The following is an 18,577-nucleotide window of genomic DNA, read 5'->3' as shown; positions in this document are numbered from 1 at the left end:
TCCAACTCCCAATGAGAGATGATGAGGGGTGCTGTAGTCACTCACCAAATGCTGACACACACGTCCTCTGGATGGGGGCAGATGGCTGTGATGCTACAGTCGGTCAAACAGCTCCCTGTGCACGTACAGCTGGTAGACTCAACTTCACAGAACTTACACAGACGCTTCAGCTTCAGCATAGTCATTGATGAGGCCACTGAGGTGGAGACACAAATAGATAGGGGGAAAGACATTAGATTGATCGTTTATAAAGGGATACTGTTTCGTAAAGCAGTCAATAGTTTGTCCATTTAGGTTACTCATGTGTTGTGAAATATGTTCACTCTTCACTGCAGCCAAGATAAGACATTTGACCGGGATTAAATTTGATTGCGCTCGAATACAGCTTTTAAAGGCAATGTTACCGTGTTCGCAGAGATAGCATTCGAGGTAAACGCTGCAGATGTTGGCTCAAATGGAAATCCCCTTTAAATGTTTTGGATTGAACCCCAGTCATTATTTGCTTTCTTAAATGGGCCTAAACTGTATTGACCCAGAGAAGATGATAACTTTGCTCAACTTAGGAAACTGACATTTCCCTCCAACTACACAGACAAACAAAAGGCTACAAACATTACAAAGGCGAACTTTCTCATCTAATATATTACATATTAATCTGAACCTTTCCTACACTGGAAGAGTATGGCGTGTGGAATATCAGTGAGTACAGTAAAACATTAACCTCACATCTCAGTCCAGACTACGTGAAGGAATGTATCATTACTGTGAGACTTGACAATTTTACTTTGAAAAGAATATGTGAAATAGACAAAAAGGAATGTCCCTTCGGTACCATGTATTGTCGTGGAAAATTACATAATTAGTCATGCTATCCCGTGTTTTATTGTTTAAAGAATTGTCTCTTGTTATATGCTAGTGTTTTTTCTAACCTGATAAAAACTGGTCTTTGTGGGACTTAGTCATAGGACTGGGCGTATAGCTAAGGTCCGTTTGGGTGCGATCGCAGCATGTGACGTCCCGTAGGTTTACTATATACCGAAAGTCACATGTATGGAAACGTGCAGAATGGAGCACATTATAGTGTTTACTGTTGTGAATGCAGTTATACGGTTGAGCCCTCAGGCGATCAACCTCATGCTATCTTAAATATGCACAGACAACTAATTGCCTTTTACATACTGTCTGCTGACTGCCACGTATACAAAAAGGATGTCTTTTTCTATAAAAGCAGAGACCCAACTGTGTTTGTGAAGGTTTCAACTCTGAACCATTCTTGGTGAAGGTTGGTTGCTTCATTTAAAAAAATCTTTTAAAATTTTCGTTTGAAAGAATCTGCATTCTCACTCTTCCTATAGAATTGCTACCAAAATATGGCAACGAGGATGGGATGGCTAACTCTACTTGCTCCCGAGGAGACGATGTTAAACTGTGTGCGCAGAAGCTGCGTTAGACGTGGTTTAGTGAGTGGATACGCAATTCCGAACAGACAAAATAAATTACGGGTGAGACTGATTTTCTTTAAAACATCATAGAAAATCCTGTTCTAAGAACAGGTTTTGCATATTATGTCTTTGTTGTAGCAAAAACACCCCTAGTTAGAAACGTTATTGTAGTAGAGTTATTTCTGAATAGGGGAAGTCCTAGAAGTAATTCCACGGCAAACATCCTGTTGAAGCAGTGTAATCCTGTAGGAGCAGGGGACATCTCCGATTGGGATCTTTCCAGAAATATCCTGGTTAGAGACAGGGGTTGTGTTTCTCTGTTGAAGCAGAGCCATGGGATGATATGACACGACTACAAGTTACGTGATTCCAGGGCACAATCCTGAGATAGACAAACATAAATATTCCTGCAGGTTTAAAATACACTGCTCAAAAAAATAAAGGGAACACTAAAATAACACATCCTAGATCTGAATGAATGAAATATTCTTATTAAATACTTTTTTCTTTACATAGTTGAATGTGCTGACAACAAAATCACACAAAAAGGATCAATGGAAATCAAATTTATCAACCCATGGAGGTCTGGATTTGGAGTCACACTCAAAATTAAAGTGGAAAACCACACTACAGGCTGATCCAACTTTGATGTAATGTCCTTAAAACAAGTCAAAATGAGGCTCAGTAGTGTGTGTGGCCTCCACGTGCCTGTATGACCTCCCTACACCGCCTGGGCATGCTCCTGATGAGGTGGCGGATGGTCTCCTGAGGGATCTCCTCCCAGACCTGGACTAAAGCATCCGCCAACTCCTGGACAGTCTGTGGTGCAACGTGGCGTTGGTGGATGGAGGGAGACATGATGTCCCAGATGTGCTCAATTGGATTCAGGTCTGGGGAACGGGCGGGCCAGTCCATAGCATCAATGCCTTCCTCTTGCAGGAACTGCTGACACACTCCAGCCACATGAGGTCTAGCATTGTCTTGCATTAGGAGGAACCCAGGGCCAACCGCACCAGCATATGGTCTCACAAGGGGTCTGAGGATCTCATCTCGGTACCTAATGGCAGTCAGGCTACCTCTGGCGAGCACATGGAGGGCTGTGCGGCCCCCCAAAGAAATGCCACCCCACACCATGACTGACCCACCGCCAAACCGGTCATGCTGGAGGATGTTGCAGGCAGCAGAACGTTCTCCACAGCGTCTCCAGACTCTGTCACGTCTGTCACATGTGCTCAGTGTGAACCTGCTTTCATCTGTGAAGAGCACAGGGCGCCAGTGGCAAATTTGCCAATCTTGGTGTTCTCTGGCAAATGCCAAACGTCCTGCACGGTGTTGGGCTGTAAGCACAACCACCACCTGTGGACGTCGGGCCCTCATACCACCCTCATGGAGTCTGTTTCTGACCGTTTGAGCAGACACATGCACATTTGTGGCCTGCTGGAGGTCATTTTGCAGGGCTCTGGCAGTGCTCCTCCTGCTCCTCCTTGCACAAAGGCGGAGGTAGCGGTCCTGCTGCTGGGTTGTTGCCCTCCTACGGCCTCCTCCACGTCTCCTGATGTACTGGCCTGTCTCCTGGTAGCGCCTCCATGCCTCTGGACACTACGCTGACAGACACAGCAAACCTTCTTGCCACAGCTCGCATTGATGTGCCATCCTGGATGAGCTGCAATACCTGAGCCACTTGTGTGGGTTGTAGACTCCGTCTCATGCTACCACTAGAGTGAAAGCACCGCCAGCATTCAAAAGTGACCAAAACATCAGCCAGGAAGCATAGGAACGGAGAAGTGGTCTGTGGTCACCACCTGCAGAACCACTCCTTTATTGGGGGTGTCTTGCTAATTGCCTATAATTTCCACCTCTTGTCTATTCCATTTGCACAACAGCATGTGAAATGTATTGTCAATCAGTGTTGCTTCCTAAGTGGACAGTTTGATTTCACAGAAGTGTGATTGACTTGGAGTTACATTGTGTTGTTTAAGTGTTCCCTTTATTTTTTTGAGCAGTGTGTATATATATATATATATATATAAGTGTTCCCTTTATTTTTTGAGCAGTGTATATATATATATATAAAATATTAAAAACATTGTTCAAGAAAATGAATTGTACTGGTAAACAGTTGGTTATGATTGGGAAACCAGATAAAATGTAAACCCTACACGGAAATGTGCATTGGAGGAACTACCATGTGGGTACAACATTTAAAATGACAGAGTAATTCAAAAATATTTTGATGGAGAAGAAATTACTCTTTTCAAATTCTAAGAAAGGAAGACGTTCCTAACCAAATAACTTTCTCTCTGGGGAAGTGGGTATCACTACCTTGGAAAATTGTTAAATTGGCACATATTAGAGCCATGAGTGAGTAAATTTAAACACTCTGGCCACGGTCAGGAAGAGGTAAACTATAGCAAATCCATAGAGAAACTAAAAGAAGCGCAAGTGTATTCTACCAATTCGGCTCAAATACGAAAAAATTATTTAAAAAAATAAAATTCATGGATAAATTTGGCAGCATTTCCCTGCTGACGGGAAATATGCTAGAGCCGATACAAATTCATTGCTTTAACTAATTATGACAATTTGCTAGTTACGCTATCCGTTTGAACCGCATAGCATATCATTATAGCAGTATGTACTGGTAATATATGTTAGCTAGCTACCTAACGTAAGTTGGCTACTAATACATCGAACATGCCTGTATATTAACTATATGTAATCTAACTACCTAACGTTTATTGACTTGATTATTCACGTCATTCTTAGCTTAGCTAAATGGTATAGTCGTTGTGCATTCTCATCGGACATTGTTAATTCGGGGGCTTCGAAAATTCGCTTTGGCTATCTGCTCAGATTTCAGAGCACTCTCATCTGAATGTACCAGAGCGCAGAATAACTGATGAATATACTAATGCTCAACACCCGTTGAATATAGTCGGTGTCAGTAAACGTTGGGGGTAAAGAAACATAATTAAATTGTTGTCAACAGCACAGTTAATCACCATCGCTTTGGATAACATGCCGAACCAAATCTGCTAGGGTGAGTAGACTAGTCAGAGTGAGGAGGTGTTCTCATTTGCGTTTGGAAGTAGCTAGTAAGATAGCCAACTTTAGCCAGTTAGCTTGGGTGCTTGACTGCCATTGTGAGGTACGAACTCTCAGATCAACCCTGCCCCTCGGCCAGAGTGGGCAGTGTACACTCTGAACAGTCTGAATTTTCAAACACCCGAAGTTGTAGTAATTTGCTAACAAGCTAGCAAGAGGCTGCATAGCAACAGCATCAACTTCCGGTAGACATGCAAAGCTCAGCTGAAAGGTTACCATTTGGTTACAGTATACTAAAATGAGCTAATAGTATATAGTATGAAGTATATACTCATTGAGTATGTGTTATATAGTATATTAGTATGGGTATTTGTACACCGTTTGGGTATGTGAGTATATTGATAAAATGTGTACGTATGTTTTGATTGCAGGTTAACCTGCTATGTAAATGGATACTGCGGGGGTAGCGGAAAAACACGGAAAAGTGAGTGTAGGGGCAATATTGGCAAAATTTACAACAGGAAAAGTATTATATTTATTGGGGACACAAGCAGAATCGAAAGCGATATGACTACTACCCATGTCTTTGAACATGGGACCAGTAACAATACCCAGATCATTTTACATGGCGATGGGTGTGGAACTAATTTAGGGGTTGGATAATCCTTGCGAGAATCAAAGGCAGTGGATATTAGGTAACATATTAAAATTGTCAGTACATATGGGCGAGAGCACGAATGATGTTTACAAATAGTCCAACTTTGTATCACGCCTCATTAAAACAATTGCTAAAAGGGTGTACATTTGAGGTTTCTGTGATGATACAGTATGTAGTGACTTATTATTGGCGTAAAATGATGAAGAAACTCATATGCCAGACATCACCACGTTAGTAAACTATTTGGTAGAGCAGGGTCACAAGGCATCACATGGTACAACCAGCGTAAAACAAGAGATAACATATTTGGGCGTTTCGATTTCGGAAGGCACGAATCACACTACACGTGATCGAGTAGGAACAATACGTTCCTTGGCAAAACCAAACAGTCCTTGTAGACTCAAGAAAACCCCAGGGGTTTTAATCTTGTGAGACACTTTATTACGTCTTCTTATAAAATAGATGTATACAATTGACGAAAGGGAGGAGGGGTCACGAGTAATTAAAGTGGCCTCCCTGTGGACAGAAGTTATCGTGTTTGTTTGACTGTAATTTAACTTCTTGCGACTACAGGGGGTGCTGTTCCGAATTAGCATTTTGTCGTCTCCAAATTAAACTGCCTAGTACTCAATTCTTGCTCGTACAATATGCATATTATTAATTCTATTGGATAGAAAACACTTTCTAGTTTCATACAAAGTTGGAATGATGTCTGTGGGTGACCCAGAACTCTTTCTACAGCGAAATCCATGACAGACAGTGAAAGGTCTGAGAGCGAAGCTCTGATTTCAGATCAGTTTTAAAAGTCTGTGTATATCCTATGGAACGACACGAACTGCACCCGCCTTCCCCTGGATGTCAGTAACCAATGAGAAGTGGAATGGGCCTTCTGCGTAGCTCTCAGAGGTTATAAAGGACCAAGGAGTGAGGGTAGCCCCCCTTTCGACGCTCGCCTTTACGCAGGAAGACACCTCCGGATGCCATTTTCAAAGGCTCGGTTATCAACGTAAAATGTATCCGTCTGTAATTTAATTCGATATAGGACTTAGAAACATCATAAGGTAGTTAATTTAAACCGTTTTATAGCAATTTATATCCGTTTAGTGCGATTTTGATGCATTTCTATGTGAAGCACCGGGCACATTTCGGGGTCCCGGTCGAACGTTAGCGGGCATTTAGACGGACAAAGGACATCTTTCGACCAAAAGAAGATTAAACCCAAGAAAGAATACATTGCCCAAGAATCTGATGGAAGAACAGCTCAAAGTAAGCAATATTTAATATGATAAATCGTTGTTCTGTCGAAATATTTTAAACGCATATTTCGCCATTTTGTTTGGTATAGCTTCACTTGGCGAACCCTGTATTGAAAAGTAAGGATAATTTTAAAAATGTAAGTCAGCGGTTGCATTAAGAACTAATTTGTCTTTCGATTCCTGTCAACTCTGTATTTTTTAGTCAAGTATATGATTAGCTTTCGATTAAACTAGATCACTCTGAAAGCTGACGTCCCTCATTTTGATGCTTGAGTTGTGACTATTTCCATTGTATAACCACGGTTTTGTATGGCTAAATATGCACCTTTTCGAACAAACTGTATATGTATGTTGTAAAATGATGTTACAGGAGTGTCATCGGAAGAATTCTGAGAAGGTTAGTGAAAAAATTAATATATTTTGGCGATGATAACGTTATAGCTCCCTTTGCCTTGAATTCATACTCTACTAACGTTTTCACATGTGGTATGCTAACTTATCGATTTATTGTGTTTTCGCTGAAAAACGCTTAGAAAATCTGAAATATGGTCTGAAATCACAAGAACTGTGTCTTTCCATTGCTATGCTTTGTCTATTTTTATGAAATGTTTTATGATGAGTAAATTGGTCATACACGTTGCTCTATCTAGTAATTCTAGTCGATTTGTGATGGTCGGTGCAATTGTAAACTGTGATTTCTACCTGAAATATGCACTTTTTTCTAACAACACCTATCCTATACCATAAATATGTTATCAGACTGTCATCTGATGAGTTTTTGTCTTGGTTTGTTGCTATCAATATCTTAGTTTAGCCGAATTGGTGATAGCTAGTGGTGGAGAGAGAAAATGGTGGACAAAGAAAGATGGTGTATTTTGCTAACGTGGTTAGCTAATAGATTTACATATTGTGTCTTCCCTGTAAAACATTTTAAAAAACAGAAATGATGGGTTTATTCACAAGATCTGTATCTTTCATCTGGTGTCTTGGACTTGTGATTTAATGATATTTAGATGCTACTATTTACTTGTGAAGCTATGCTAGCGATGCTAATCAGTGTGGGGGGGGTGGGGGGTGATCCCGGATACGGGGTTGATACTCGTGAAAGGTTAAAACATATTGTTCACCTGGTAAAGTAAACGTCAGACGGAAAGACGGAGGTAGAGTATAGTAGTGATTGAGAGGGCTTCCGAGTTAAAGCAAACAAGGGAACCCGACCCCTCCTGTCTCAGCCTCCACTACTTATGCTGCAATAGTTTATGTGTTGGAGGGCTGAGGTCAGTCTGTTATATCTGGAGTATTTCTCCTGTCTTGTCCGATGTCCTGTGTGAATTGAAGTATGCTCCCTGTAGTTCTCTCTCTCTCTCTCTCTCTCTCTCTCTCTCTCTCTCTCTCTCTCTCTCTCTCTCTCTCTCTCTCTCTCTCTCTCTCTCTCTCTCTCTCTCTCTCTCGGAGGACCTGAGCCCGAGGACCATGCCTCAGGACTAGAGATCGACCGATTAATTAGGGCCGATTTCAAGTTTTCATAACAATCGGTAATCGGCCTTTTGGATGCCGATTATGGCCGATTACATTGCAATCCACGAGGAAACTGCGTGGCAGGCTAACCACCTGTTACACGAGTGCAGCATCAAAATGATCTTGTGGCTGCAAGGAGCCAAGGTAAGTTGCTAGCTAGCATTAAAATGATCTTATTATAAACAACCAATCTTCACATAATCACTAGTTAACTACACATGGTTGATGATATTACTAGGTTAACTAGCTTGTCCTGCATTGCATATAATCAATGCGGTGCCTGTTAATTTATTATCGAATCACAGCCTACTTCAACTTCACCAAACAGGTGATGATTTAACAAAAGTGCATTCGCGAAAAATGTACCTAACCATAAACGTCAATGCCTTTCTTAAAATTAATACACAGAAGTATATATTTTTTAAACCTGCATATTTAGTTAAAAGAAATTCATGTTTGCAGGCAATATTAACTACGGAAATTGTGTCACTTCTCTTGCGTTCAGTGCAAGCAGAGTCAGGGTATATGCAACAGTTTGGGCCGCCTGGCTCATTGCAAACTGTGAACTAATTTGCCAGAATTTTATATAATTATGACATAACATTGAAGGTTGTTGTCACGGTTTTCTTCCATAGGTGAAGGAGAGGACCAAAATGCAGCGCGGCTAGTGTTCAACATGTTTAATAGACGAATAAATGGTAACACTACTACAAGTAACAAAATAACAAATGTGAAAACCGAGACAGCCCTATCTGGTGCAGACAAAACACAGAGACAGGAAACAATCACCCACAAAATCCCAACACAAAACAAGCCTCCTATATATGATTCTCAATCAGGGACAACGATTGACAGCTGCCTCTGATTGAGAACCATATTAGGCTGGACACAGAAACAGACAAACTAGACACACAACATAGAATTCCCACCCAGCTCACGTCCTGACCAACACTAAACAAGCAAAACACATAAGAACTCTGGTCAGGACGTTACAGTACCCCCCTCCTGAGGTGCGGACTCCGAACGCACCCCTAAAACTCAAGAGGAGGGTCTGGGTGGGCATCTGTCCGCGGTGGCGGCTCCGGCGCAGGACGAGGACACCACTCTACCACTGTCTTTGTCCCCCTCCTTAGCGTCCTTTGAATGGCGACCCTCGCCCCCGACCTTGGTCTAGGAACCTTCACCAAGGCCCCCCCTAGATAGAGGAGATAGCTCAGGACAGAGAGGTAGCTCAGGACAGAGAGGTAGCTCAGGACAGAGAGGTAGCTCAGGACAGAGAGGTAGCTCAAGACAGAGAGGTAGCTCAAGACAGAGAGGTAGCTCAAGACAGAGAGGTAGCTCAAGACAGAGAGGTAGCTCAAGACAGAGGGGCAACTCCGGACTGAAAAGTAGCTCCGGACAGAGAGGCAGCTCCGGACTGAGTGGCAGCTCCGGACTGAGTGGCAGCTCCGGACTGAGTGGCAGCTCCGGACTGGAGGGCAGCTCATGACTGGAAGGCAGCTCATGACTGGAGGGCGGCTCATGACTGGAAGGCGGCTCATGACTGGAGGGCGGCTCATGACTGGAGGGCGGCTCATGACTGGAGGGCGGCTCTGGCAGCTCCTGACTGGCTGGCGGCTCTGGCAGCTCCTGACTGGCTGGCGGCTCTGGCAGCTCCTGACTGGCTGGCGGCTCTGGCAGCTCCTGACTGGCTGGCGGCTCTGGCAGCTCCTGACAGGCTGGCGGCTCTGGCAGCTCCTGACTGGCTGGCGGCTCTGGCGGCTCCTGACTGACGGACGGCTCTAACGGCTCGGGACAGACGGGCGGCTCTAATGGCTCGGGACAGACGGATGGCTCAGACGGCGCTGGGCAGACGGATGGCTCAGACGGCACTGGGCAGACGGATCGCTGACGGCACTGGGCAGACGGATCGCTCAGACGGCACTGGGCAGACGGATCGCTCAGACGGCACTGGGCAGACGGATCGCTCAGACGGCACTGGGCAGACAGATGGCTCAGACGGCACTGGGCAGACGGATAGCTCAGACGGCACTGGGCAGACGGATAGCTCAGACGGCGCTGGGCAGGCAGGCAGCTCAGACGGCGCTGGGCAGACGAGCAGTGCAGGCGGCGTTGAGCAGACGAGCAGTGCAGGCGGCGTTGAGCAGACGAGCAGTGCAGGCGGCGTTGGGCAGACGGCCGACTCTGACCTGCTGAGGCGCACAGTAGGCCTGGTGCGTGGTACAGGAACTGGAGGTACTGGGCTGGAGACACGCACCATAGGAAGAGTGCGTGGAGGAGGAACAGAGTTCTGGAGACGCACAGGAAGCCTGGTGCGTGGTGTAGGCACTGGTGGTACTGGGCTGGGGCGGGAAGGTGGCGCCGGATATATCGGACCGTGAAGGAGTACACGAGCTCGTGAGCACCGAGCCTGCCCAACCTTACCTGGTTCAATGGTCCCCGTAGCCCTGCCAGTGCGGCGAGGTGGAATAGCCGCACTGGGCTATGCTGGCGAACCGGGGACACCATTTGTAAGGCTGGTGCCATGTACACCGGCCCGAGGAGACGTACTGGAGGCCAGATATGTTGAGCCGGCTTCATGGCACTTGGCTCAATGCTCACTCTAGCCCGGCTAGTGCGGGGAGGTGGAATAACCCGCACCGGGCTAAGCACACGTACAGGAGACTCCGTGCGCTCTTCCGCACAACACGGTGTCTGCCCGTACTCTCGCTCTCCACGGTAAGCCCGGGAAGTTGGCGCAGGTCTCCTACCTGACTTCGCCACACTCCCCTTTAGCCTCCCCCCAAGAAATGTTTGGGTGAGCCTCTCGGGCTTCCAGCCGCTCTGCCTTGCTAGCGCCTCATAATGCCGCCTCTCCGCTTTTGCTGCCTCCAGCTCCGCTTTGGGGGGGCGACACTCCTCTGGCTCTGCCCAGGGTCCTTTACCGTCCAGAATTTCCTCCCATGTCCATTCCTCCTGGTACCGCTGCCGCTGTCGCTGCTGCCCGTTTCCACGCTGCTTGGTCCGAGTTTGGTGGGTGATTCTGTCACGGTTTTCTTCCATAGGTGAAGGAGAGGACCAAAATGCAGCGCGGCTAGTGTTCAACATGTTTAATAGACAAATAAACGGTAACACTACTACAAGTAACAAAATAACAAATGTGAAAACCGAGACAGCCCTATCTGGTGCAGACAAAACACAGAGACAGGAAACAATCGCCCACAAAATCCCAACACAAAACAAGCCTCCTATATATGATTCTCAATCAGGGACAACGATTGACAGCTGCCTCTGATTGAGAACCATATTAGGCTGGACACAGAAACAGACAAACAACATAGAATTCCCACCCAGCTCACGTCCTGACCAACACTAAACAAGCAAAACACATAAGAACTCTGGTCAGGACGTTACAGTTGTGCAATATAACAGCAATATTTAGATTTAGGGTTGCTACCGTTCGATAAATTACGGAACGGTTCTGTATTTCACTGTAAGAATAAACGTTTTGTTTTCAAATGATGGTTTCCGGATTTGACCATATTAATGTCCAAAGGCTCGTATTTCTGTGTTTATTATATTATAATTAAGTCTTTGATTTGATATTTGATAGAGCAGTCTGACTGAGCGGTGGTAGGCAGCAGCAGGCTCGTAAGCATTCATTCAAACAGCACTTTACTGCGTTTTGCCAGCAGCTCTTAGAAATGCTTGAAGCACAGCGCTGTTTATGACTTCAAGCCTATCAAATCCCGAGATTAGAATGGCAATACTAAAGTGCCTATAAGAACATCCAATAGTCAAATGTACAGTTGAAGTCGGAAGTTTACATACACCTTAGCCAAATACTTTTAAACTCAGTTTTTCATAATTCCTGACATTTAATCCTAGTAAAAATTCCCTGTTTTAGGTCAGTTAGGATCACCACTTTATTTTAAGAATGTGAAATGTCAGAATAATAGTAGAGAGAATGATTTATTTCAGCTTTTATTTCATTCATCACATTCCCAGTGGGTCAGAAGTTTACATTCACTCAATTAGTATCTGGTAGCATTGCCTTTAAAATGTTTAACTTGGGTCAAACGTTTCGGGTAGCCTTCCACAAGCTTCCCACAATAAATTGGGTGAATTTTGGCCCATTCCTCCTGACAGAGCTGGTGTAACTGAAACAGGTTTGTTGGCCTCCTTGCTCGCACACACTTTTTTAGTTCTGCCCACAAATTCTCTATGGGATTGAGGTCAGGACTTTGTGATGGCCACTCCAATTGTCACGCCCTGGCCTTAGTTATCTTAGTTATCTTTATTATTTTAGTTAGGTCAGGGTGTGACATGGGGGAAGTATGTGTTTTGTATTGTCTAGGGTTTTTTGTATGTTTATGGGGCAGTGTTTAGTCTAGGTGTATGTATGTCTATGGTTGCCTAGATTGGTTCTCAATTAGAGACAGCTGTCTATCGTTGTCTCTGATTGGGAGCCATATTTAGGCAACCATAGTCATTAGGTAGTTTGTGGGTGATTGTCTATGTGTAAGTTGCCTGTGTCTGCACTTGTCATTATATAGCTTCACGTTCGTCGGTTTGTTGTTTTGTTTAGTTTGTAAGTGTTCTTCGTCTTCGTTGATTAAATATGTGTTCATTTCACGCCGGCCAGAGCCCGCCTGGGATTCTATGGAGCAGTGCGAAGAGGGATACCGTTACGATCTGTCACGTAACGACGATCGTGACACCAATACCTTGACTGTGTTGTACTTAATTAAGCCATTTTGCCACAACTTTCGAAGTATGCTTGGGGTCATTGTTCATTTGGAAGACCCATTTGCGACCAAACTTTAACTTCCTGACTGATGTCTTGAGATGTTGCTTCAATATATCCACATAATTTTTCTTCCTCATGATGCCATCTATTTTGTGAAGTGCACCAGTCCCTCCTGCAGCAAAGCACCCCCACAACATGATGCTGCCACCCCAATGCTTCACGGTTGGGATGTGGTTCTTCGGCTTGCAAGCATCCCCTTTTTTCCTAAAAACATAATGATGGCCATTATGGCCAAACAGATCTATTTTTGTTTCATCAGACCAGAGGACATTTCTCCAAAAAGTCAGATCTTTGTCCCCACGTGCAGTTGCAAACCGTAGTCTGGCTTTTTTATGGCGGAGAAATTGAGTCTTTCTTGCTAAGCGGCCTTTCAGGTTATGTCGATATAGGACTCGTTTTACTGTGGATATAGATACGTTTGTACCGGTCTCCTCCAGCATCTTCACAATGTCCTTCTGGGATTGATTTGCACTTTTCGCACCAAAGTACGTTCATCTCTAGGAGACAGAACACATGTCCTTCCTGAGCGCAATGACAGCTGTGTGGTTCCATGGTGTTTATACTTGCGTTTGTACAGATGAATGTGGTACCTTCAGGTGTTTGGAAATTGCTCCCAAGGATGAACCAGACTTCTGGAGGTCTGCAATTTTTTTCTGAGGTCTTGGCTGATTTCTTTAGATTTTCCAATGATGTCAAGCAAAGAGGCACTGAGTTTGAAGGTAGGCCTTGAAATACATCCACAGGTACACCTCCAATTGACTCAAATTGTCACGCCCTGACCTTAGAGATCCTTTTTATGTCTCTTTTTGGTTTGGTCAGGGTGTGATTTGGGGTGGGCATTCTATGTTTTGTTTTTCTATGATTTCCTATTTCTATGTTTTGGCCGGGTATGGTTCTCAATCAGGGACAGCTGTCTATCATTGTCTCTGATTGGGAACCATACTTAGGTAGCTTTTTTTCCCACCGTTCTTTGTGGGAAGTTTGATGGCACTTAGCCTTAAGCTAAGCTTAAGCTTCACGGTTTGTTTGGTAGTGTTTATTGTTTTGTTAGAAAATGTACGCCCACCACGCTGCACCTTGGTCCTCATCTTTCAACAGCTGTGACAGAACTTCCCACCACCAAAGGACCAAGCAGCATGGTAAGGAGGAGCAGCGTGGCCAGGGGTATGAGACAACCTGGGAGGAGGTGGAGAGGTGGTCGGTCGACCCAGGGAGAGTGCCAGAGCCCGCCTGGGATTCTATGGAGCAGTGCGAAGAGGGATACCGGAGGATGGAGTCGGCGAGACGAACACGGTTGGCAAGGTAGCCCGAGGGGCAGCCCCCAACATTTTTGGGGGGGGAGCACACGGGGAGTGTGGCAGAGAAGCCTCCAGTGATGATCCATGGTGCGAAGCCTCCAGTGATGATCCATGGTGCGAAGCCTCCAGTGATGATCCATGGCGCGAAGCCTCCAGTGATGATCCATGGCACGAAGCCTCCAGTGATGATCCATGGCACGAAGCCTCCAGTGATGATCCATGGCAAGAAGCCTCCAGTGATGATCCATGGCACGAAGCCTCCAGTGATGATTCATGGCAAGAAGCCTCCAGTGGTGATCCATGGCAAGAAGCCTCCAGTGGTGATCCATGGCACGAAGCTTCCAGTGATGATCCATGGCACGAGCCTCCAGTGATGATCCATGGCACGAAGCCTCCAGTGATGATCCATGGCACGAAGCTTCCAGTGATGATCCATGGCAGGGAGCCTCTAGCGACGGTCTCCAGTGACGGCCTCCAGTCCAGAGCCTTCAACGACGGTCCCCAGTCCGGAGCCTCCAGCGACGGTCTCCAGTTCCGAGTCTCCAGCGACGGTTACCAGTCCGGAGCCCCCATCGACGGTCTCCAGTCCGGAGCTTCCAGCGACGGTCCCAAATCCGGGGCCCGCAACGAGGGTCCCCAGTCCGGGGCCGGCAGTGAGGGTCCCCAGTCCGGGGCCCGCAACGGGGGTTCACAGTCTGGGGCCCGCAGCTAGGGTCCCCAGTACGGGGCCCGCAACGAGGGTTCCCAGTCCGGGGCCCGCAACGAGGGTCCCCAGTCCGGGGTCGGCGACGAGGGTCCCCAGTCCGGGGTATGCGACGAGGGTCCCCGCACCAGAGGCGCCACCAAAGTGGGGTGAGCCAGAGGTGGAGCGGAGTCTACGTCCCGCACCAGAGCCGCCACCATGGATAGATGCCCACCCAGACCCTCCCCTATAGGTTCAGGTATTGCGGCCGGAGTCCGCACCTTTGGGGGGGGGGGGGGGGGGTACTGTCACGCCCTGAACTTAGAGAGCCTTATTTATGTCTCTTTGTGGTTTGGTCAGGGTGTGATTTGATGAAAACCCTAGGCATTCTATGTCCTTGATTTCTATGATTTGTGTTTCTATGTTTTGGCCGGGTATGGTTCTCAATCAGGGACAGCTGTCTATCATTGTCTCTGATTGGGAATCATAATTAGGCAGCCCTTTTTCCCACCTGTGATTGTGGGTAGTTATCTTTGTTAGTGGCACTATAGCCCTGTTAAGCTTCACGATTGTTTCTTCGTTTCTTGTTTTGTTGGCGACATTTACAAAAAGAAAAGAAAATGTACGCTCACCATGCTGCACCTTGGTCTCCTTCCGACGACGGCCGTGACAGAGAAGTTAGTGAAATTCTACATTTGTATAAAAATATAGAGGTATCAGATCCGGCCGTAGAGGGAGCTCCCAAATAAGTAAGACCTGGCTATTGGTTTGTTTGTTTTGCCCTACGTATTAGCAGCGCACACACACACACACACACACACACACACACAGGTTATGAATATTAGTTAGTGGTGTTAATACCATGTTTGATTTATTGTGTGGGGTCTTTTGAAATTTGGTTGTTAACCAGGTAAGCGGAATGATGGAAGTATTTGAAATGTTTTAAATAGTTTTTTAAGAACAGGGAACGAAAAGAGAAAGAAAATACTTAATAAGGCTGACTGACCTATAACCTATGTTCTGGCTCCCTGGGGAGGCCTGATCACATTGGGTGAGATTTAAATGGGTTATGTAAACACTAATAATTAGGAAGAAGTTTATATTTTAGCAATAGTCCTATGTGTTATTCAGACCACGTGAAGGAGAGAGAGAGAGCACTCTCCCTGAATGAGGGACACCTGTCTCTAGTCTATTTTACCATTACCCTATGGGATACAATTATTTCTTTATGGAGTTATCAAGAGTTGTAATTTTAAATGGAGTTGTTATCCTAATTTGTTTATTTTTGATTTAACAGGCAGTGTTTGTTTTTTTTTGAGTATGTTTGTTAAAAACAACCTGAGGATTTGATTATAAAAAACATTTTATATGATGTCACGAGTCTCGTGAGTGCAAACATCCGAAGATTATCAAAGGTAAGCGATTAATTTTATTGCTTTTCTGACTTTCGTGACCATGCTAATTTGGGGCTAGCTGTTGTAGCATTGATTGATACACTCACAAAAGCTTGGATTGCTTTCGCTGCAAAGCATATTTTCAAAATCTGACACGATAGGTGGATTAACAACAAGCTAAGCTGTGTTTTGGTATATTTCACTTGTGATTGCATGATTATAAATATTTTTAGTAATATTTTGCGCCCTGCAATTCAGCGGTTGTTTAGGAAAATGATCCCGCTAAAGGGATCCATAGCGCAGAGAAGTTAACCTTTATTTTTCGGCCAGTTGAGAACAAGTTCTCATTTACAACGGCGACCTGTCCAAGATAAAGCAAAGCAGTGTGACAAAAACAACAACATAGAGTTACACAAAAACAAACGTACAGTTGTCATGTTCGTCGTATGAAGGAGACCAAGGCGCAGAGTGGTATGCATACATTCTTATTTATTTAAAGAATGAACACTGAACAAACTAACAAAATAACAAAACGAAACGTGAAGCTATACAAACGAGTGCTGACAGGCAACTACACATAGACAAGATCCCACAAACACCAAAGGGAAATGGCTACCTAAATATGATCCCCAATCAGAGACAACGATAAACAGCTGTCTCTGATTGGGAACCATATCAGGCCAACATAGAATTACAAAAACCCCTAGACCTACAAAACCCTAGACATACAAAAACCCTAGACAATACAAAAACCCTAGACAATACAAAACTAGCGTACCCACCCTAGTCACAGCCTGACCTAACCAAAATATAAAGAAAACAGAGATATCTCCAGTCAGGGTGTGACAACAGTCAATAACACACTAGAAAACATTTTGAAAAATCTATGTACAGTGTGTGCAAATGTAGAAGAGTAGGGAGGTAGGCAATAAATACGCCATATAGGCAAAATAATTACAATTTAGCATTAACACTTGAGTGATATATGTGCAGATGATGATGTGCGAGTAGAGATACTGGGGTGCAAAAGAGCAAGAAGGTAAGTAATAATATGGAGATGAGGTAGTTGCGTGTGCTATTTACAGATTGGCTGTGTACTTGTACAGTAATCGGTAAGCTGCTCCGACAGCTGATGCTTAAAGTTAGAGAGGGAGATATAAGATTCCAGCTTCAGTGATTTTTGCAATTCGTTCCAGTCATTGGCAGCAGAGAACTGGAAGGAAAGGTGGCCAAAGGAAGTGTTGGCTTTGGGTATGACCAGTGAAATATACCTGCTGGAGTGCGTGCTACAGATGGGTGTTGCTATGGTGACCAGTGAGCTGAGATAAGGTGGGGCTTTACCTAGCAAAGACATATAGATGACCTGGAGCCAGTGGGTTTGGCGACGAATATGTAGTGAGGGCCAGCCAATGAGAGCATACAGGTCACAGTGGTGGGTAGTATATGGGGCTTTGGTGACAAAACAGATGGCACTGTGATAGACTACATCCAGTTTGCTGAGTAGAGTGTTGGGAGCTATTTTGTAAATGACATCTCCGAAGTCAAGGATTGGTAGGATAGTCAGTTTTACGAGGGTATGTTTGGCAGCATGAGTGAAGGAGGCTTTGTTGCGAAATAGGAAGCCAATTCTAGATTTAATTTTGGATTGGAGATGCTTAATGTGATTCTGGAAGGAGAGTTTACAGTCTAACCAGACACCTAGGTATTTGTAGTTGTTCACATATTCTAGGTCAGAACCGTCCAGAGTAGTGATGCTAGTTGGGCGGGAGGGTGCGGGCAGCAATCGGTTGAAGAGCATGCACTTAGTTTTACTAGCATTTAAAAGCAGTTGGAGGTCACAGAAGGAGTGTTGTATGGCGTTGAAGCTCGTTTGGAGGTTTGTTAGCACAGTGTCCTAAGAAGGGCCAGATGTATACAGAATGGTGTCGTCTGAGTAGAGGTGGATCAGAGAATCACCAGCAGCAAGAGCAACATCGTTGATATATAGAGAGAAAATAATCAGCCAGAGATTTGAACCCTGTGGCACCCCCATAGAGACTGCCAGAGGTCCAGACAACAGGCCCTCCGATTTGACACACTGAACTGTATCTGAGAAGTAGTTGGTGAACCAGGCGAGGCAGTCATTTGAGAAGCCAAGGCTATTGAGTCTGCCGATAAGAATGCGGTGATTGACAGAGTCGAAAGCCTTGGCCAGGTCAATGAAGACGGCTGCACAGTACTGTCTTTTATCGATGGCGGTTATGATATCGTTTAGGACCTTGAGCATGGCTGAGGTGCACCCATGACCAGCTCAGAAACCAGATTGCATAGTGGAGAAGATGCGGTGGGATTCGAAATGTTCGGTGATCTGTTTGTTATCTTGGCTTTCTAAGATTTAAGAAAGGAGGGGCAGGATGGATATAGGTCTGTAACAATTTGGGTCTAGAGTGTCACCCCCTTTGAAGAGGAGGATGACAGCGGCAGCTTTCCAATCTTTGGGGATCTCAGACGATACG

General features: G+C 45.1%; 1 protein-coding gene across 1 annotated transcript in view; it reads right to left on the bottom strand.

Annotated features, from left to right (window-relative positions):
• Positions 1–18,577, bottom strand: part of LOC120027347 (TGF-beta receptor type-2-like) — a 136,592-nt gene that overhangs the window by 92,588 nt on the left and 25,427 nt on the right. Inside the window, exon 4 of the mRNA XM_038972261.1 lies at positions 46–196. Coding sequence (XP_038828189.1) covers positions 46–196 — 151 coding nt within the window. The remainder of the gene's footprint in view (positions 1–45; positions 197–18,577) is intronic.

This window comes from Salvelinus namaycush, chromosome 32, assembly GCF_016432855.1.
Source record: "Salvelinus namaycush isolate Seneca chromosome 32, SaNama_1.0, whole genome shotgun sequence".
Classification (NCBI taxonomy): Eukaryota; Metazoa; Chordata; class Actinopteri; order Salmoniformes; family Salmonidae; genus Salvelinus; species Salvelinus namaycush.
Note: the sequence above shows the minus strand (reverse complement) of the source record. Positions and strands in the feature narration are given on the sequence as shown.